Genomic DNA, 22,596 nt, shown 5'->3' with positions numbered 1-22,596 from the left:
CAGGTTAATTAAATTCTTGAGGATTGAAATTTAGATTTGTGGCTCTACTGTACGAACGAACGAACGAACGAACGAACGAACGAACGAACGAACGAACGAACGAACGAACGAACGAACGTTCGTCCGTTGTCCCGAAATTCCCCGTTTTGCATTGTAATTGGGTCGACGGTTATCGGATGCGTACAATCGAACAACGAATTTCATGAAGTCGCAGTTGTTAGTCGCGGACGAGAATGCTCGCCGGCGTTTTTCGAATTCTTACCGTATTTCAGCACCTGAACGTCGCTCACGATTACTTGGCCGACGTTGTTCAGAGAATCGGCCGCGCGAGTGTTCAACGCTTTCAGAATCCGACCGTCGTCTATAGAACATTACAACATTATGTTAATTTTATTCTCGCAGGAGTTTCCGGCCGTCATGGGACATGATTATATGAGCGCTCACCTGTTCCGATGTAGAGGATGTCGTAGGTCTTACCGTCCAGTGCCTTTACCTGAGAATCTACGGCGACTTTGGTAAATCTGTAACTGCACATCGGATTGTTTAATTAAGAGTTACATAATCGACACTCGTACAACGCGATAAAGAAACTGTTTAGTCAAACTGTATGTACAGGGCGGTCTCCGAATTGTACAGGGTGGCGCAAAATGATGTTTCCGGTTTGTGAATTCTTCATAACTTTTTTATTTCAACATTTTTCAAATTTTTTTTCTTAATTTTGTAAACAAGGCTTCTAGAATTTAATATGGAAAGATGCACAACAGATACTGCAAGGGAAACAGTGGCTTTGTTACGAGACGTCTTTGGCGAACGCATTATTTCGCGCAATAGTGACTTCAACTGGCCACCGCGTTCACCGGACTTAACCGCTCCCGACTGTTTTCTTTGGGCGTATTTGAAAGAGCGAGTGTACGTCAATAAGCCAGCGACCATTCCCCAACCATTCCCCAATATTCGCAATGAAATGCGTGTAATAACACCTGAAATTTTGCGAAAAGTCGTGGAAAATGTGTTAGAAAGAGCACGAATGTGTCACTCGGAAAATGGCCGCCATTTGCAAGATGTAATCTTTCACGTCTAGTTCAATAAAATTCCTCTTCTGTACACTATATTTTTTCCCAATATGTATGTATTTCACTCTAAAATTAAAAAAGTTATGAAGAATTCAAACCAGAAACATCATTTTGCGCCACCCTGTACTATTAGGAAAGAAAACATTTCGTTTCAATAAAAAATCAAGAATCCCTTGACTATGTATAATAATTTTGTAGGCGATTTCAATATACATATGTACATAAAGAAAGAGTGTAACTTACTTGAAGCTGACTTTGGTTATCACAGGGAACGCGAAATAGGACTGAACTGCGTCGTCCATTAGGGGGTGTGCTTTCACGAAGGTCACGGTTACGTCTGGAAGCGTTCTGGAGTCGTTTACGCATGCACCGGGCCGCGGCTCGGGCACCTTTTCCGGAAGTACTCGCAGCCAATTGCTGTTTATGGTTTCTTGTTCCTTGAACGCACCTTGGAAGACATCGAGGACACTCTTCATGGAGAACGCGCAGACGGCTGAACCGCCGATCGAGTTCACGGGGGTTGTAAACACCCCGTAAACAAGTCGCGCGCGTTCACCAGCATAAACACCTTCCGTGACGTCGCTGGTTGATTCTGTCGAAATGTGATTAAATTTAAATGAGTATTCAAACATTTCATTAGGTGCACGCGCACAAGTTTTGTTTGTTTTTTCAATTTTCTTTGGGGCATATTTGATATGGCAACGTCGAACTTTGACTTTAACCTTGATATATGAATGGGATGTCTCGAAAATGTTCAAGTTCCTTGAAAGGGGCGGTTCCTGAAAAATCTCTGCTTCTCGGCTTTGTTAAGGAGTTATTAACGAAAAACCACTGAGTTTCAACAAATGAAAATGTTATTTCAAATGACCTCAGGAACCGCCGCTTTTCTATTATTTTCTAATAAAAATATGTGGTAATTATTTACAAAAGCACCACCCTCTCCGATTTTGATAAAATTTATATATGATATAGATATGTACATTTTGAACAACTTTTTCCTTTTCCAATATAGGGGGGTCGCTTTTAGTTTTCGAGATATTTGCAAAAAACTATCGCGAATATTGTATTGAATTTTTCGCATTCCTGGACACTCCGCTGCAACGTAGACCTGTTTAGGTGCGGCGTTTGTTTACATTTTGACGCTATAGAGATAAGAGAGAAAACAGGGGGGGCGGAAAGGGCCAGCCTGACACCACACACACCCACCCAGTGCTTAACACGCACCCACTGTTTCTAAATTATACTCTAGATTCTTACGTATTTTCACGTGCTGATTACGAATATGATAGTGAAAATTGGTGCAAATGTTAATTTCTTAACGGAAACCTTCTTTTCAAAAACACTGGGTGCGTGTTAAGCACTGGGTGGGTGTGTGTGGTGTCAGGCTGGCCCTTTCCGCCCCCCCCCTGTTTTCTCTCTTATCTCTACAGCGTCAAAATGTAAACAAACGCCGCACCGAAACAGTCTACGTTGCAGCGGAGCGTTCAGGAATACGAAAAATTGAATACAGTATTCGCGATAGTTTTTTGCAAATATCTCGAAAACTAAAAGCGACCCCCCTATATTGGAAAAGGAAAAAGTTGTTTAGAATGTGTTGCTGCATAATATATATAAATTTCATCAAAATCGGAGAGGGTGGTGCTTTTGTAAATAATTACCAAATATGTATTTTCTTTCAATAATTTTAGATAGTCCGAAATAGAGTGTAACAATATTCTTTAACTCTTCTGTCTTCACAGTTCTGTATTTGACTATGTAATGTTTGTCTTAAATGCGCAAGATTAGCAGTCTAGTTACAACCATTATGTAATTATAAGTTATACATGAACGACCGAAAGAGATTAAAACTTTTGTACGTATACACCTATTATAATAAATACTTTTATTTTGTTATACAGTATCGTGCTCGCGTTCGTGCTGGACAGGGCTGGGTTGATGGATAGCAATTTTTAATTAACTCCGATGGCAATTAATCGATTAAGAAAATTAAGTTTATTAAGCGTGAACCACGGATCAGACGTGGATATTTTAACTAAATATAATTAATGTTTATATGCTCAAATCAACGAAATTGTTAATGAATATCATATTTTATGAAATCTTAAAATAATTTTGTTCCCTGTCTCTTTATCGACATATTCTATTTTGGATATACTTTATATTTCAATGAAATCCTAATAATAAAGTAGTCTTATAACGGTATTTTGCTATAATATTGTAATAAATATGATATTGTAATCTAATTTGATACGTCATAACGCGTCAATAAACTGTTAATAATATTAAAACATATAACAGAATTCTGATGATTATATTATACTTATAAATTCGGTTTTAAATTATTTTCATTCGATACCGTTAGAGGAAGGTAATGAATATTCTCAACTGTGTTGTACAGCCTTTACTGGAGAGAAACTATTTTCCATAATACACACAGTTCCTAATTTATTCAGAATTTCTATAACGTTAATAACTTGCAAAACACAGGTTCTGTGTAAGTTTCAGTTTATCTCACCTTTGAACTAGAGGATACAATTAACAGAAGTTGAACTTTCCAGTTGCTAATTAAACAAGCATCACGAGCTATTCAACAGTCTCGTTTACTGAGAGTCTGTATTTGGTATGCCAAATAATTACAATTTCCAGATGGCCATTACAGACTAGAAATTACTTACTACCTAAAGGTTATTAATTAGGAGGTTGCGTAGCAGTGGTGTTCTAAATTGCGCATGTAGTATTTCGTTAAGAGGTAATCATTTTTTCTTGATTTTGACATTGCACGACTGTTACACTCCACGAAATGATGGAATAATTCTTGAACTTTTATTATTTTCAAAAAGCAATGCCAAAAATGAAAACTTTTTAGTTCTCATAGCTTGCTCACATATTTTCAATAGCACTTGAAACTGATCAACATGTCGATTATTACAAAAATATTCATCTCACATTTTCTTTGTATTTCTTCATTCACTAATTTCGTGTGATCAAAACTTTCTAATTTTCTGTTAATAAATCAAATATTACTCTTTCCTCTATAGCCGACTGTTTAATAGATCTCAATTTCTTCTTCTCTCCTTTGGCGTGTACTCGTTTCAAGTGTATCTAAACAGTTTCCTTAAATTAAACATTTTCTATTTAACTTCGTATAACCTTCTAGGCGGTTCATTTCAAGACACGTCAATTCAGACGTATATTAAGAACAGTGTCTTAGTTCTTCGTGATTATTATAATATTAATTTTGGAAAACATTGAAAATCGAAGCGTATCTTATTGTTGTAAAATATAGAATTTCCGTCTTTGGAAAAATAGTTGTTCAAGTACGCCGTATACGCGAGAAACTATAATAAGGTGTTAATATTAATCGGAACGGGGGGGGGGGCTACCCTCCGGCATAATGGGTCGAATGACGTTATGCTATGGTGTAATATCAATTAAGCCGCGCGCGCATACTGCAATGGGGTGAGAGAACATGTCCTTTTTGTGGTGAACGCACCTCTTCTGGCACGTAAAGTGTTAATAACATTTTCAGGTATGGGATTTAATTGAAAATGGCCCGTAATATTTCATTAGCTGACGCATTATAAAGTGGATAAATTTTATTCCCCAGACTAGCAGCATCGTTGCTTTGAAAATTAGTAATTTCAATGTGGGAAACGGTAAAATCGCCTCGGTAACAATATTCCCTCGTAGGGATATTATCGATAATTGTATTCGTCGTTACGATTCGTTACGCAGATTTTATTGAATCTAGAATTACGGCTGGTAAATGGAATATGATTGTAAAAAGACTATCTTGCGTTTTAATGCTATTACGATTTATTGAATTCGGCTTCAATATGAAACGATATTTCGTTGAGGATAAATAATCTGAGGGTATTTTCAGTTCGTTATTACTGGACTACAGATTTTATGCATTCGCGACAAAAATGAGGAAATACAAAGTAGAAAGATTAGTAGAAGTTATGAATATTTATACATTATCACTAATTTATTAAAATTGTTAAGGAAAGAAACTAATATTTATTTAGTTCCAGTCTCGCGCAATTTATACTGGAAATTTTTATTTTTTGCAGGAAGATCTGCTGTCTAGTTATTACTATATTGTATTGTCAAATATGTATAATATTGAAAACTTTTCTTGATCTTCGTGTTGTGGATAACAAATTGAAGATACATGTATGTTAAACACGTCAAAAAATACATATTATCTCGCGTATTGGAAACAAATTCGAAAAAGAAACTCATCAATAGAAAATATGAAAATAAAATTGCTGTCGATGGCACGAGTCAAAGAGAAACGCGTGGAAAGCGATCGCCACGTTATCAACCGGGAAAGAGCAATCGTTGTAAAATACACAGTATCGAATATGACATTAAAGCGGATCGTCAAACGAGTTCCCAGACAAAAATAAGGCTCGGTTTCACAAAGAACTTCAAGTCATTTTAAATTCAAATTCGACCTAAATCCATAGATCGTGTGACGCGAGTCGTATCTTGGCGTTAGCTTTTAAATCACAGGTCGTTGCAGATCGCTCGCGGACCCGGTGCCGCTGCTAATGGACATTAATATGAAAAATTCTTTGGGAACAATAACGTTAAAGAAGCATAATCCGGCCGCAGAAAAGACTGAATGGAGGCGATGAAAGAACACGCGGTGGAAGTTTTCCGTCACCCTCTCGTTAATTCCGCACGAACGAAGCGAAAAACCATTAATGTAGCCATTATTCAGGGACATTAGTAGCGCAGAAAGGATAATTCGTGTCCCATAAAACAGCGAATGATATTCTGAAAATGACGCCCGTCCGACGAACAAAAATCAAATTATAGTTACTTCCAAAATTACCGTCGATATCGATGAGAACCCGTTTTCTCTTTATTACCCAAAGGAAATAAAATGAACGACTAACCAGCAGTCCTACTTGAATATTAGTAATTTTTCTTGTCGTAAAAATTTGTGTCCTCGATTCTACATGAAAGTTGTACTCGTTTGTTTTTCCAGTTGAAATTCGGTTTGCTCTCCGCGTGTCAGCTACGTTGTTTTACAACGGCTATGAGCCGTTTAACCATCATGTTTACAAATTTCTCAATTTTTGCTGTGTAGGGATTAAGAGTTTACTGCTAGCAGTAAACTTTCGCGGAGACTGGGCTAATTTCGCTGGAAAGTTACTTCTGAGGAGCGACGTTCTAGTTTTTATCGGATCAAGAAATCGCGCGGTGAAAACTCTGAATAGCTTGCTTCAGTTAATCAGAGGCTTTTGTCAATGTAAAGTAGTTTATATTCACGAAGAAGATGTTTCGATATAGAAATCACTTTGTTCTATCTGAAAACGCAGGGTAGCTCAACATTTCTTCGATTCTCAACTAAATAAATCTTTGATTCTCGAGTATCGAGAAATTATCAAGATGTGAAATATGATCATTTCGTTATAAAATATAGCAGAATCATTTTGGACTCATTTTTTTCTGTATGACTCTATTACAAATTTGACTGTTTTAGAATAAAAATGTGGAACGAGTTTAGTCGCGTAAGGGCAACCTTCGCGGTGCACCTTAACACATCACTCAATAAGTCCCCGATCTGACACATATATGGCAACATTGTTGACAGACCCACGTGATTTCCGGGTAGTACTAACCTTCAAAGAGTACGTGTCAAAATTTCATGGCATTCTGACTGTTAGTTTAGAGGTTACAGTCGTTTTAGTGACCCCAGTTTTGTAATTTTCAAGACAATGGATAGAAAGGAATTTCGTGTGTTGATTAAACACTGTTTTTTGATGGGGAAAAATACTGTTGAAGCCAAACAGTGGTTTGATAAGCATTATGGGGAGTCTGCACCAGGGAAATCAACTATTATTGACTGGAATGCTGAATTTAAACGCGGTCGTACAAGCACCGATGATGCTGAACAAAATAGTTTTAAAAGTCCGTAAAATGAAGTTGCATGAGATAGCTGACACCTTGAAGATATCAGAAGGCAGAGTCTTTACAATTTTACATGAAAATTTGGGCATGCGCAAGTTGCTTTCGAAGTGGGTGCCGCGTTTGCTCATACCGGACCAGAAACAACAACGCGTCGACGATTCACAAGTCGATGAAAACAATAGTTAAATTGGACGAATTACGCTTTGAATTTGTTCCCCATCCACCGTACTCTCCAGATTTGGCCCCCAGCGACTACTGGCTTTTTGCAGACATGAAAAAGATGCTCCAGGGAAAGAAATTTGGCTCAAATGAAGTGATTGCCGAAACTGAGGCTTATTTTGAGAGCAAAGACAAATCGTTTTACATAAAGGGCATCGAAAAGTTAGAGGAGCGTTGGAACGAATGCATCACTCTTGAAGGAGAGTATGTTGATGAATAAAGTGGAATTTCTAAAAAAAAAATTTGTTTTTCTTAGTTAGACCGGAGACTTTTTGAGTGATGTGTTACATTATTGCAAGGCAGCAGTTCATTCAAGCACCTTTCATTCGGGTCTCAATAAATTGACTAGAAAAAATCGTAGTTTTCAGCATTGGTTGTAAAGGGGAAGCTTGAATCTTTAAATCTACTTTTAATTTGGTTTATAGACTTTTGATCTGGCGAATCTGGTCCAGGTTTATGGTGGTACTATTTGTTTCTACGAAATTCTCTCAATTTAAATATCGACAATTTTTCGGGAATGAGAAATGTAATGTTCGAATACTTTTCGGATCCACTGTATACATTGTTAACATACGATAATATATCTGTATATTCAATTAGAACGTTGCTTCGAAAAGAAAATAAATAAATGACTAACAAGGATGTATCAGCAAAGGATGTTTTCGTATCATTTGCGAATCCGAGAAATGAAGAATGTTGTGTTGTAATTAGCATTGCTTGTTCAACGTTCTACAAATTGTATAATTCGTAAGGGGAAGTCCTCGTGTTGATTGAGACATCATTTCAGTCACGATAATTTGACTTTCGAACAAAAGTAATTGGAACAACGGGCTGCGTACATAGAAACTTGAGGCACAGCGTCCGCTGCAGGAGGCGGCAGAGAGTAAAGCGGAATCGTGCAATTACGAGTTCGGCGGGAAATTTGAAGGTACACCTGGAAAGATGATCAAGGGAGCGGAAAGTGTAACCACTTTCGTGTGCAAATCGTTGTTCGTTTCGTTAAAGCGGGAACGGTACTTCAGCAGTACCGTCGCACGTTTACGAGACTAGTAAATACACTGCTTGCTTTAATAAAGCTTCAGATCTTTGATCACGAAAACACTCGAGCAAGTGAGTAGACAGTGTGCTGCTACTGAGAAACCGCTTACACATGTTACCAGCTCGAGCCTCTCGAACTAATTGTTCCTTCCCATCTGTATTAGCACACGATGCGCTTTTTCCCCTTCTGTATTGCGACTCCATTTTCTTATTCACGTCGGCAAGTTTGTTTACTGCCTCGCAAAGATAATCTGTTTGCCTACGACCACAGTATGTACAGTGATGTAGAGGCAGGTACTATTGTAAACATAAATTGTGAAAAAAAGGACTGAGAATCAATCAAATAATATTTCTTAGTAATCACTTCACATATGACGCACCCTGCAATATTTGTTTTCTCAGCTTGAGAGACATTGTAACGCTGACATTTATTTATAATTTCATCGAAATGTAAAATTAGAATTTAGCGTCTACCGCACCCATTAATATAATACTACTTCATTGTTAATTGTGAACTGTCGTGCTATATAAACCAAACATGGTTTACGGCATCAAATAATAATTACTCCACATAATATCGGGCTGACTAATAAGTGTTACTTTACTGCAATCAACTTTGGTAATACATGATTGCGGGAGCTAAGAAGTTGGAGACACTTATGTAGATTAACATTCAGATAATTTAGAAGAAGCAAAATTAAAGGAAGATTTTAATATTCTTCTTAACGTTTTAATTCCGCGGTAATTTATACATCAATGTATGTTGTTCCGCGTTCACTCAAGAATCTAAAATATTCGACGAATTTCTTTCAATTATCAGAAAGTTCACGTAACCTCCGTCTACCTGGAGCAAGGCAATTTGATCTTCATCATTAAACATTAAATGGAGATTTTATTGCTTACACACAGGGTGCGGCCAAAAGTTATGTACATACAAGGGGGCATGAGAATATTCCTTATGGAATTACAGATGCATGAACTCTCGTTACGCGTTTTGATTTTTCGTGATACCAAAAGTAGGTCTTTTCATTTAAAAGAATCAATATCTGTACCATGCAAGTGTTGTATACATCATTTTTTCATATTATTACAAGTAACGGAAATATTTAAGGTGCACAAAGTTATTGCCCCACCGTGTATAAAAGGTCCGAGAAGTAAAATATATGTATACGTCTCAGAAGCATATCGATCTGAGGACGTACGAAGGTTAGATTACATTATTCACAGAATATCTAGTTGGAGTAAACTATAATAGAATCTAGAAACGTTTCTCTGAGATTGCGCCGCGCCGATGCGAGAAGAAAGTTGACACGGAACTTCTCCCGCGTAAGTGTTTTCTTTTGGAATTTCAGCGAAACTTTTTCTTTTCGAAATATGCTTTCGAAGTCGGTACTCTCTAAACGTCCACACGAGTTTCCGACCCAATGTTACGTAACAAAATGTTTTTACTCCGGTCCGATGCATGATGCTAAAAGTCCACGCCAATACGACGAGGACGAATATAGACGAGCCTTCAGGAATCTTTGCGCGTTAGCCGACAAACTTCCGGCGGAGGCATTCGAGCGTGCACAAACTTATCTGTAAGATGCGCTTTTCTTAATACACTTCTCGACGGCCAGGCGAATAATTTTACTTAATTAAATTATTTATATCAACTTGTGCTCTCAGTTATTCGTGTACTCGACCAATTTTAGAATTTGAAGATCATTGCTATAATCAGTTCCTTTGGTACAAAATGACATTTAATAAAAATTATAATTAGAACAAGCATGTATAAAAATGAACATTTTGTGAATATGGTTATCGGTCGAAAAAATTACTAACTTTCTTTTGTAAACCCTGCCGAATCTGTTTAATGTTTCTAAAAAAATTTTGTTTTCAAATAAAGAGCATTCTTTTACAAAATGCATACCTCAAATTTAGGCTTATAGTTCATCTTTCATTAAATAAATAATTCTTAATAGACTAATGAAAATTGGCGAAGTTATTTCGCTTTGACGTGGAATATCTTTTGAGTTCCAAATAGTCCTGCATTTTTCAAATTGGAATATTTTCAGTATACTCTTCAACTTCATTGTTAATGTAAAGTTTAACTAGATCAATTGTTTTATAGTAAGAAGATTTAACTATGTTAAAATAAAATAAATAAAGTTAACTAATGTAAGTTAAAATAAAAACTATACAAAATATATAATATTAGTAACATTTCTATAGATTTATTTGCTTAATAGTGTAATTGCAAAAGTGGAAAACATGCTAGTTTTTATTAAGCTTCTGCGAAAATATGTCTTTTCAAGGTAACAATGAAATTAGAAAGTATTCAGAAATAAATGTGCCTGCAGTCACAATGTCGATCTCGTCCAAATATGAAAATGTTCTAAATAGTTATGCGGGTGGCAATACCTAGCACAGCACATTTTACTTGATTATACATGTTCCCGAGAAATTGCGCTGTGTCTACACATAGCGGCGTTACTATTGTACACACGTGTTCGTGCCGCTCTGCTGCGTCAGTAGCCGACTAGTAACTATTTGGTCGAAGACTCGAAATAGTTGGCACACCAAGTTACATTCGTCCTACGAATTGCTCAAAACTATCTCAAGACTGCAAATTGTCTCGAGTTAATTGTTTGCCGACAATTAATTCAACGTGTCCCAGTGTCCCCGAAAAGTAGCATTCACTATTTACAAAATCATTTCGAGGAATGACTTAATCCTGCTCTTCGTTCTCTTTAATCTCTCTTGAAACTAATGGAATGACTTAATCCTTCGCGTTATAATTATTCTATTACTTTTTCTAAGAAGATTCCGATGTAATTAGTAATCTGCGGATTTTATAAAAAACAGTAACAACATTAGGTGAATTGTAGAACATCCATAATATTCTTTGCCATTTGTTAAAATTATTTACGGACGAAATTAATTTTATTTCGAACCCCTGTTCGGCCATTTTGTGAGCTTGTAAATAAAACCACGATACCGATTATTCTTCAAATTTCGTTCACAAATGGTTAATCACCGCGAGTAGGTGAAACTTAAATTAGTAAAACCATTGGAAAAATAAAAGAATATAAATGTAAAAAATAAATTTTACTTATCTCCACTTCCTTACAAATGAAGAAATATTTTATTTTGCATAAAAATCCGCTGTCTACTTGTTACTGTTTAAATTGTGAACGAACGAGGAAAGTGAAGATTCAACTGTACTTACAATTAAACAAATAAATTCGAAAAATAAGAAAGGAATCCCGAACGCGTATATCGGTTGTTTGGAGGATTATTCGTGTTCAAGAAAGAGCGCGATGTTTACGAGCAGGTGGTACCTTACTTTAATAAATGGCGAAGTACTACACACGATCGCGAAAACAGTTTCATCGGGGCGAAAGGGGTGAACGAGGGAGAGGTGGGAAGCGAGGGGAGTAAAAGCGTTGAAAGAGCAAGCAAACGCTCGTCTGTTTTTCCTACGTGGCGGTCTTACATTACCAGGCTACAGCTTGGGGGTGTCTAGAGTTCACAAAGTCGAACGAGACACCGAGTTCCTCCGTTTATACTTCACCGCTTCAAGTACGGATAAATTACTCGATTGGTCTACAGGACCAATTTACACTTATCTCTCGATTTACGTTCCGTTTGTTTCTCCGTACGAACGAAATAACACTTCTCTGAACGCGATACGTTTTACACAGTCAACAAACAAAGATGCATCAGTAAATGGCATTTATCGATGTTATTATACGTGTAGAGCATTGTAAAATATTTCAAACAATTATGAAAATACATACATACGCTACTGTGCAAAAGAAAGAAGCACCCAGTATAATTATAAGATATAATGACAAACAATATCTTTATGTAGAAATTGTATTGTACAATGATTGCAATAACACATATGTTAACAGAACTACTCAATTAAACAGCGGAATCCTTTTTCAAAACTCGCAAGAAGTCCCCGAGGAAAGAATGCGAGGCTGATTGGTTAGAGTGGAAGGGGCACGTCCCATTTCTCTCACACGCATTTTCAGCACGTCCAAGCCTAAACATTAGGACTACGGAAGCGTCAACGGTGGGGATAGGCAGAGTAAGCTAGGACCCCTATCGCTCCTATGTCCTTGTCCCGCGAGACTTCTTACATACTTGCCGTGGAAACAAAATAAATAGTTTGGGATGACCGTAACGAGACACTATTGTGTATATTTAACAACACTGTTCTTTGATGCTTCAGAAAGAGACGAGTGAATTATGTATATCGCGTACATACCACTCAACGCCGGAAAAAATTAAATGTATTATCTGTGCTTGTAATGAAAATTTAGAAGATGCCTTTGGCAGGTCTAAGTAAGTTGTGTAAATCGATCAAGGTTGTTATGAAATATAATTGTTTGAAAATAGCCTAAATTCAAAGATTTTTACATCTTACAATGCCCATAGTTTTTTTGCCGAATGACAGGAAAAACTCGAACGTATTCGAGTACGAAATCGATAACAAAAACGTCTGATATAAATCGATTTCCCTGAACTTTTCGTGGATATTGTTCCTGCGTTAAAGTGCAGATTCAAGATTTCCGAAACATATTCACGGGCTTGCCTCTCGTGTATTTTCCCTTTTGTATTGAACGAGGTCCATTTAGGCTATTTTCAATCGCGCAAAGAAAACTACGTGGGCCGAATGCTCTGCGTTAATGGAGAAACCAGCGTATATTGCAAGACCAACAGAGGCTAACAATGAACCCACTTTTATCGAGTGGGAAATAAGCGCTTGGTCTTTTACGGGTTTAACGTGAATTTATATGTATAAGTAAAGAGAAACGATGAAATAGCAATTATAAATGTGCAATGTTCTTCTTATCTGAACTGTGAGGATTGCAACTGATAAGTTGCCAAAATCTTCTTTTTAATCATGACAATATGAAAGATAACCATCTTGAACCATAGTTCAAAACCAGGTCCACAAATCAGTTTATTTGGAAAAATTTGTGATATTCGGAGAACGGTGTTGAAAACTAAAATTGATTTGTGAAAATTTTTAACTCAAAATCGTCTCAGGCACAAGCATACCGTAATAAAACTAATGAACCTACTTCGCAAACCAGGCTAATGTTTGACATGTAAATCCACAAACCCATTCTGTTATGCTACTCTATGTGGAAGCACACATCCCTGACAGTAATCATTTCATTTTCTTTGAAACCATACTGTCTGAAAAGAAGTACTAAATAAAATATGAACTTATATTTTATTTGATTTCCATAGTTCCATAAATATTAGACACTGAAAAACGAAAATAAATTTGCTGTTCATAGTTCCATAAATATTAGATACTTTGAAAAAGGAAAATAAATTGATTTTTACAGTTCTATAAATAGTAGACAAACTGAAAAATGAAAATAAATTCGAGGGCTTCTCGTTCGAGTTATAAACATCGAGTTTCTTTTTAAAGGTGATCCCACTTAATTGGCGGATCAGAAATGTTTCCCAGCGATTCATTGCAAGGACTCTGCAAAGATACTTCTGGGTACTTTGGCAGGAAGTTTTCCAGCGAATCCTCTTTGCTTTTATTCCCGATCGCGGTCGGCTATCATTCAGCCATTGGTCCTGTCGCAGTGACAAAAGCTGGCCGAGGGATGTTTGTCAAATTTGCCGATCCCGGACGGCTTTGGCTTTCCTCGGCAGCACGAAGATATCCTGGGCTGAGCCGGGCGCGACACGCGGATCGCGATCTCTTCGCTTTTTCTTCTCTTTCGGTGTATTACCGGCAACCCCCGCTCGCCGAACCGTCTTTCTTTTTCTGTAAACCCGTCCGCCATGGCGTATAAAACGAAGGCTCGCAAGGAAAGTGATGTGGTTGCTCGAATCCGGTCGTAGGGAAGTTTAATCGAGGGAATACCGTTGATCCACGAGCTCTTGTCGCGGATGGCTTTCTGGCAGATAAGTTAGAATAGCTCGGCTTTCTTTGAAAGCACGATAGGCTTTATGAGCACCGATAGCTATTGGAAACGGTATGTAAAAGAGGTCTTTGACTTATTGAGGAATAGGGTAATTTAGTGGAGCCCGCTCTTTTCATTTATCGATCTCTCGTGGAACTGTCTGTTGTAGAAGGTATTCAGTTACAGCTAACTTTCGGAAAGTAGACTACGATCGTCGATGTCTAATACGTTATACTTTACTTACAAGGAGCATTACCGAAATACAACATGATGATTTTTATGAAATTTATATAGGATACAGCTTGTTGAAAAATATTTGATACGTATCTTTTTTATCTGCAATGATCCAAATCTAGGGGGTGAGTACACCCCTCAAAGTTGAGTGTGAGAACCCTATTTTTGCTAATGTGTGGTCATATGAAAAAAAATTTCAGAAAAAATTAATTGTTTAAACAAGAGAAAGTAATGAAAGGATATAGACAAGTAGTCGGAATAATTCCGAATGAAAAATGTTTTTGTTCAAAGTGAAAATTAGTACAAATCATATTATAAATATGTTAATGGAGATCAATTTTTAAAAAGTGTTAAAAATGAATAGTATTTGACGGTTCTCTCGAAACCAATTTTATAACAATTTAGATGACGATTAATAAAATGTTCCATAGCGCATCGCAATCAGTGCTGTGAGAATTGAAGGGTGAAATTAATCGTTACGCTACAGCATTAACCTTCACTATTATCGTATCGACGATACTGGTAAATGTAGGGAACGGGATTGTCCAGTGACCACAAAATGAACCAACAGAGCAGTCCGGGTGAATACATAGTAGTTTAGGTTATCAAGATATGATACTGTTATGATTGAATTTGCGTTATCTAATTTCAGTTTCGTTTAAGAAATAGGTTTACCTCATGATCTGAATTCGATTTGCGATAGGTAGATCGAAATTGAAGTGAAAAGATATTAATGTAGCATTGAGTAATTCACTACATTATACATTATTCTGATTGAACTACAGATGAGAAGAGATATTGAATTTGAACAGTATATTATCGTTTTATCGAGAAGACGCTCGATTTCTTGTTGACATACTTCATAGAAGTATTTCGTTAAATTAATATTTTCTTACTTGAAAGCGGTACCAAAAGTATTAACTCTCGGTTGTTATCTTTGGATCTCTGACGACTCTGTTGATTTTGTGATTATCAGGCTAATTTAATTTTAATTTAAATTAAAATATTGATTTCGTTTCAAACTCTGAGCATTGATTAAATTGCTATTGCGTTAGGATTATATTTGTTAACATGTGATCATACCAGGGTTGAGATATATTTAATTTTGGTCGCAATCATTCTTCGATGCCTCTAGATTTAAATAATATTTGCTGTTCACGTTGAATTGGTGGGGCCAAACACATCTTTTCGAAGAATAGCGGATTCGATCCTTAATGAAGCTTTCCTTTGAACGGACTGGCTGAGTTTAATTACTTTGAGGATGTGATTCTAATTCCCTTACATTGACTTTCGGTTACGCGGAGCGGAAAAGGAAGGGACGAAGTTAAATTTATCTCTGATCTTTCCATTTTCTTCGCTAGCCCCTGCGGAAGATTTAATTTAGTAGTATGATGCGAGAAGAAAAGATTGCGGTCTACGAATGAATATTTAAATTGAAATTAAATCTGCAGTTGGGAAAAAGGAACGATTTATGCACCATTTAATTGAAAGAACTCTGAAAGCTTTTATTGAAAGGTTATTGATTCCGTTGTACCCGCAAAGAAAATATAAAATAGAGGGAAACACGACTGCCTCAGCTGATCATTCGGTAAAAAGTAACATTTTGTTTTACAAAAGCCATTGGTTTCATCATTATACAAAGTACTAGACGAAGTATTATCAGTACCACGAGTGTTAGTCTTTAGCGTCTCTGATGGTTAAAGCTTTCATCGTATGCATCGTATGCATACCTATAAAATATCCACTCGCTATTACAACATTTTTAGTCCTTTGACTGCGAATAACGTTGTTACATGTTCGAGGAAAATCATCCGCGTGTGCTGTCGACACAAAAAGGTGTTTGTCGCTAAGCGTATCAAGTGTGCCTTCGTTTATGCAATGCAGCGCAAGCATCTTGTTCCTCAGCAAGTCCTAGTCAAAGGGTTAATGGCAAAAATGATCTCGCATAAAATTTTCATTGACTTAAAAAAGTTCGGAAGGTGACCCAAAATGAAACAGTGTGGCAAGCATTGGAGAATTCTTGATAAAATATTTACAATTCTCGATATTCTTTGTGCTACATAGTATTTGTGCTAAAATTAAGTTCAATTAATATTCATTCAGTAATTTAACAGTGTAATTGATACGCTCTTCCGACTCCCGTCAATTGTTAATACTATAAACATAGAGCCTCACAGAAACGATTAAAAAACTAGTGAAACCCTCCACCGTCTGATGTAAAACGCCATTTTTGAAAACTTCGAGTAAAGTGAACAGCCCGTGTCTCGCGGCGAGGAAACTTTACAGCCATGTTGATCAACTAGAACATTTTTATGAAAATTATTCTCATAGTTGCATAACAAGGAAACGATTTTCTTAAAAATAATATTCTGCGATTACGTACGAGGATGAAAAATTTCATGTACAATCTTCTTGTTTGTTTAGTACTAAAAATTAATTATATCACCGATTAAAAATGTTTTTTACGAGAAATGTAGAATTAATCTGTGTAGCGTTTACGTTTATCGCGAATCAACGGGTTTGATAGTTAAGATGAAAGATATATGTATGTAGGTGTAGTAGGTGTATGTTGGAAGACAAATTAGAAATCAGTTGCACTTTGCCTGCGGTGGAGCTTTTAATCACGTTATAGAGTGTAAGCGTAGTGCGTCGTTTGTAGGATTATCTGTTTTACAAGTTTCAAAGGGAAAACAGATTAATTTCTATGATCGCTGCATAAAGGCTAATGTATCATAAAGTGCACTTTTATCAAGCGTGCTTCAGAGATTAATTTTTTATTGCAGATGGAACGCTTTGAAAGCTTGTCCGTATGTTTCGATCAGTCGCGCAGACCAATCGGAATATTTCTGTGTATTTAACCAGTCTTTTGTAATTTCGGAACGAAAAATTCGTGCGAGGCGAACGGCGCTTTCCGGGAATTAATTATCCGCTCCCGGCGAAAAGATCTCTTCCTTTTGCAATTGTCGAGGCAAGTAAAATGGTTGCTCGGAGCACGTAATATATTTTTAGTAGTGTTTCTAGCCTTTGCAACGTTTCCTTCCATTTATAATATTAAATCACGTTTTATACAGTACTTCATTAACACATTTTTCGCGGACGTTGCAGATTAAAAAATATTTGTAACACAAATGTTTTATCTTATGGTTCTGCTAATTTAACGTCTTTTTAGAAGTATGGAAATATCAAACTTTAAAATCCATTAAATTGCTTGTTCATTGATATCAATCATGTTCTACAATTCATACCTAACTGTTCGTTCATTTTATATTTGTAATTAATGTTGTAATTTATATTTAACTAAACAATTTTTTTTAACTATTTCCTTCCTAATTCGAAGTGCTCTATCTATATTAATAACAACAGAACTATAACAAGGTTCTCGTACCAAATTTTAAAAATTATATACAAAGATTCATGGTCCAGGGAAAACTTCGGAATCGCAAATAAAGTACAGTTATAACTCACAATTACATATACCTCATAATTACACTGAAAGTGTATACAAATTACAGGGTTGCATATTAAAAGAAATTAAAGTTAAAAGAAATTTCCATCTACTCGCTAATGCCTACAGTTGTATAAAACTGAAATGGAACTCTACCTATTAAATATACATTTCGTAATTTTTCGGAGATTAATTTACGTTATTATAAATGCATGAGCCTTTGGTAATCTATAGAGGGTGTCCCGAAAATGTTGTACTTCCCTTAAAGGGGTGATTCCTGAGATCATTTGTTTAATCTTTCTCTCGGCCGCCACTGTATTTATATAAAGTTGTTCCGTAGTTGCAATTAACACAAGGTTTACGGAGTTCTAAAACTGTCTTTCTTTTTATAACGTATACCCACAAAGAAATAAATAAATAAATTAATTAATTATTTATTTATTGATGCCGTAAACCTAGTTTGGTTTATATAGCATACATTATTATGACATTATACAAAAAGAAAGAGAAGTATATAACACATAGTATGTATAAAGTGGAATTATACATGTAGTATAAACGTTAGGCGCTAAATCCTAATCTTACATTTTTTAATAAAGTTAAAAATAAACATTAGCGCTGTAATATCTAGTACGCTTAGAAAAAAATTAATAGTTTAGGGAGGATAGTGTTTACGATTAAGGAGCAGTTCAAACAGGTGTTCTCGTTCTGAATCATATTCTGGACATTGCCAGATGATATGATTAAGATCCTGAGCCTCCGCTCCGCATTCGCAAGAACCATCCGAAATGAAGCGTACTCTCACCAGTTGAATAATATTTCGCATAAATTAAAAATATTCCATAATTTTTGGAAGCCTACGGCACATAGCTGAGGATTTTTGCATGGATTAAAGTAGAGTTAAATGGCTTTAACTCACCCTCAACACCGCAATCTAATAAATTTAAAAACTGGGTTTGAAGCTTCTCTCTAGCAGAGCTCAGTTATTGAAAATTCTATCCATAGTGTTCCGGTAGATAAAGTGTTAAGAACGCAAAGCTCGATAGAAATCGATCACGTGCTTGGCGAACCACTTACGTCCCAAATTTTCCGAGAGGTCTTCCACCAGTTTCTTTCGCGGAAGCGTGGCTCGGTTCGGTCCGAAATGTTCCCAGGACATATCGGATCTTTGAACGGGGGAAACGAACGGCACTTGATAAGTATGCATTCAGCAAATGCCCCGTGGTTTCCGCACGAGTAACGATCAATAAATAACGAAGTTCCAGCTATTGTACATGCACCGGTGTACTAACAATGTCTTTATTTCGCTTTTCCCTTTTGCCGGCCCTCGTTCCGCAGTCCAGGTAGAACAGCTTCATTCGTATGTAAAGTACAGAAGTAAATTTCGGAAAATTCTTCCGGCGTGTTGAACTTAACTGGAAAACTGCGGCGTTAGTTTTACGCTTCTTGCACGAACGATATTTCCATAGCCTTTCTAGAGGCGCATTCGCGCGGTGACCCACCCCCTATCGACACATTGATATATGTATGTATGTATCTATACGCAGCAGCCTGCTTTCACGATTGAATGTTTAATCCCGTATCGATCCCGATTTCTTGATCCCGGTTACCACTGCTACTCAGTATCCCATGGATTATCTATTATTAGCGTTACCGCCTTATACGAGGACGCTGCCCCTAATGATGATTAAAAATCGACGAGCAGTAATTAAGGGGCTGATAAATGGCTTGCAAGCACGATTAGCGGGATTAACCCTCTGGGGACCAAGTATTATGTCGACATGGAAATATCTTATAAAGTCGTTCTGCATAAACCCTATCACGCTGGACCGTATAATTTATCGTTATTCCATCTACTGATTGTTAGTCCGACGAATTCGATATTTTCAACTTCAACCCTTCACGGTTGGTGCACATGTCACAGCTAAACTGCGGATCTTTATGCATTTATGGCTTATGAAAATTTAAAACAACAAGTTCTATAGAACAGGAGTTTTATTTATTTTGGATTATTAAATTGTAATATCAGATGATTTGCAGCAATGCAATGAAAAATAGCCATAATAACGGATATTAGAACTGGATTCAATGAACAACAAATCAGTCGGGGAAAAGTCAAAGGTAAGATTTACAAGTTTGAAAAATAACCCGCACTTTATGATCAGTATTTAATTTCATTTACACCTGGAGCTATACGGTTGACATGATTGTATTTATCTACGCAGTAAGTTGATAATGATAGAGGAACAAACGGACATAAACTGCTTGGCTTCTCAACCGTGTCCACGTTTCTCTGACCAAGGCGACGACTGGTCTGTGTATAATAAATGAAATAAGTTCAGGGATATCATTGAAAGTTGCGCGAATACCAGTACGCCTGACAGCTCAAAATATGGAGTATGGGTGGTCTTGCTTCCTTGACTTCTGTTAATACTATTACTTAGTAAATTACCATAAATTACTAGGCAGCTCTTAGTTATGCTGCGACAATTGGATCGTTTTCCATTGTTACTGTTTAGGTGACCATGGTAACGTGAAGCTTTATCGGTGGGGAAATCAAAGGTCTTAATATTTTATAAATAAGAAACTATTACACAACATTACAATGATAACATAGAGAACATATTTTCATTTATGATACATATAGGTCACACTGAAATGATATGATAGAAAATTAAAGAAACAAAAACACTGATCCTGTTTCCTGTGATTTCTATAAATCTGTATAAATAAAATTATTTAAAAATTAGAATACAAAATGATCAGATATTTCCTCTGCGTAATCTGACAAATAACATAAATAACGCAATGATTTACAACACTGACAGTATTCAAGTGTTCATTTACAACCGTTGCGCCGAAAACATTAAAAAATTTATTACAAGCAGGAGAACTTTGAAAACTGAATCGTAAGTTCAAACGATAATGAGCGATTGTGTACGAGTGCGCACAACATCGAATATTATAATAAAACTACGTGGTACCATTTATATGCGAAAAATGATACTCATTATTCCATCGATCTATGAAATGCCTCCGGCATCAACCATACTTGACACGACTATCATATTGCACAGCGAAGCCCATAACGAATGAAGCCAAGCATCTTGCTCTCGAAACGAGCAAAAACCGTAAGAGTGCACAACATGCTCAGGTAACAGCTCATTAGAACCGCGCGGCAGTGTTCCGAAGGAGTTCTCTAGCCGGGGAAAAACGGTTCCCGGTTCCCGGTTCCCGGTTCCCGGTTCCCAGTTCGCATCTACCGATCCTTCCGTTCCGAGCCGTTCTCGTTCTCGCCGGCTCGCAGTTTATTCCACCAGGTCCATGAGAACCCTTTTATCAGCCTACTATCCGTCTACGTTTCCCCAGCGACCGACGACATTTTTTCTTCTCGTTCCGGGACGTCATCTGGAAAGGGCAGCTCCGTAGGGAACGCAGAGTAGATGAGCGTAGGGTGAGGTATACGCCGCGCCGGACAGGCTTGGGAAGGGTTGACTGGTTGGTAAGGGACGGAAGGGATGGAAGGGTTAGGTTGTCCGTGCAATCGGTAGGATAGTCCGGACCCGCGATTTGGCAGCGATCCACCAGCGGCTCTCCGAGCTGGACCGTGGCCAACTTTCCTCGCCCGGATAGGGATTTCGGTTCGATGTGCGGCGACAATATTCTACGTTTATACGGGAACTAGTGTGTTCCCCATCATCCCCTAACCCCCTATCCCTCCCTCGCCATTTCCCTTTCACCCCTTACTTCACCGCCGCGTCCCCATCCAACGTTCGATTCTGCGGGTCGACAGCGCGCAGCCATTGTATCTAGCACTCGAAGCTGCTGGTTCATTTCGTTGCTCCATAGGCAGCTGAAGCGACTTATCGAGTGATGAAGTATATAGACGCACGTAGCCTGAAAACCGCTGAACGTGCCCCGTTGAATACCTATCTGCCAGCCGTACACCGAAAGACGGCGATTCCGAGAGTGATCGAGAAACTGATGGGGGAGAACGGTACAGGAAGAACGCTCGATGCGGTGCGTCTTCTTCGGGGTTCATTGATTCCGTGGTTCCGCTGCAAGCCGCGCCGCGCCATGCCATTCCGGAACGTTCACGACCTCGCGAAGCTAACTTTCTTCTTCGTTGCGGACATCCCCTCGCGCCGCGTCTCCTCGTCTTCTATCTTCTCGCCTTCACTGCGGATATCTACCTTTTTATTCCACCAGTTATTCCATCGGACCTTTTTGCCGATCGCTTCTTGCCGTTCCTTCAGCGGCTCGTTTTTTCTCTCAACGGGACCCGACTTCATTTGTTCCCAGCCGTTTGTAACAGCGGACGCCGATGTTTGCACCAACCAAGAATTTTTGGCTAGTTTACAGAATTCCATTAAGGCGGGACTCTCGTGTAACAGGTTTGAAAAATCGAATTTTTTCACACAGATCGATGGTACATCTCGAACATATGTTCCCTGTCGCAAACATCGCTTATCTTTGTACTTGTTACACGAGATTACGTTTCGCTTTTTATTAAATGTTTTGCAATCACATGTCGAGTGTGGCTCGATATTTTTAAATAGTTTAAATACGCATTAAAAATTTGTCAAGGTGTTGTTGTCTTTAAGGTCATTGATGGTTTTTTTAATTGGCTCTGTATATTTTCAACTTCATGGTGTAGCAGCTGATGTCAAGATGAATTCAACGGTGTAGTATACTATGACTTTCGAATAACCTTGCATTCAGCTGTTTTAATTGTAAT

General features: G+C 37.5%; 1 protein-coding gene across 3 annotated transcripts in view; it reads right to left on the bottom strand.

The window, feature by feature from the left end:
- Positions 1-22,596, bottom strand: part of LOC143219076 (semaphorin-1A) — a 649,895-nt gene that overhangs the window by 20,424 nt on the left and 606,875 nt on the right. For all 3 annotated transcript variants that reach the window (XM_076444869.1, XM_076444871.1, XM_076444870.1), the window contains 3 exons: positions 1,317-1,665; positions 445-527; positions 263-361 (listed from right to left, as the gene is read on the bottom strand). In XM_076444869.1, the coding sequence (XP_076300984.1) occupies positions 263-361; positions 445-527; positions 1,317-1,665 (531 nt within the window). The remainder of the gene's footprint in view (positions 1-262; positions 362-444; positions 528-1,316; positions 1,666-22,596) is intronic.

Source organism: Lasioglossum baleicum, unplaced genomic scaffold, assembly GCF_051020765.1.
Source record: "Lasioglossum baleicum unplaced genomic scaffold, iyLasBale1 scaffold0021, whole genome shotgun sequence".
NCBI classification, from domain to species: Eukaryota; Metazoa; Arthropoda; class Insecta; order Hymenoptera; family Halictidae; genus Lasioglossum; species Lasioglossum baleicum.
Note: the sequence above shows the minus strand (reverse complement) of the source record. Positions and strands in the feature narration are given on the sequence as shown.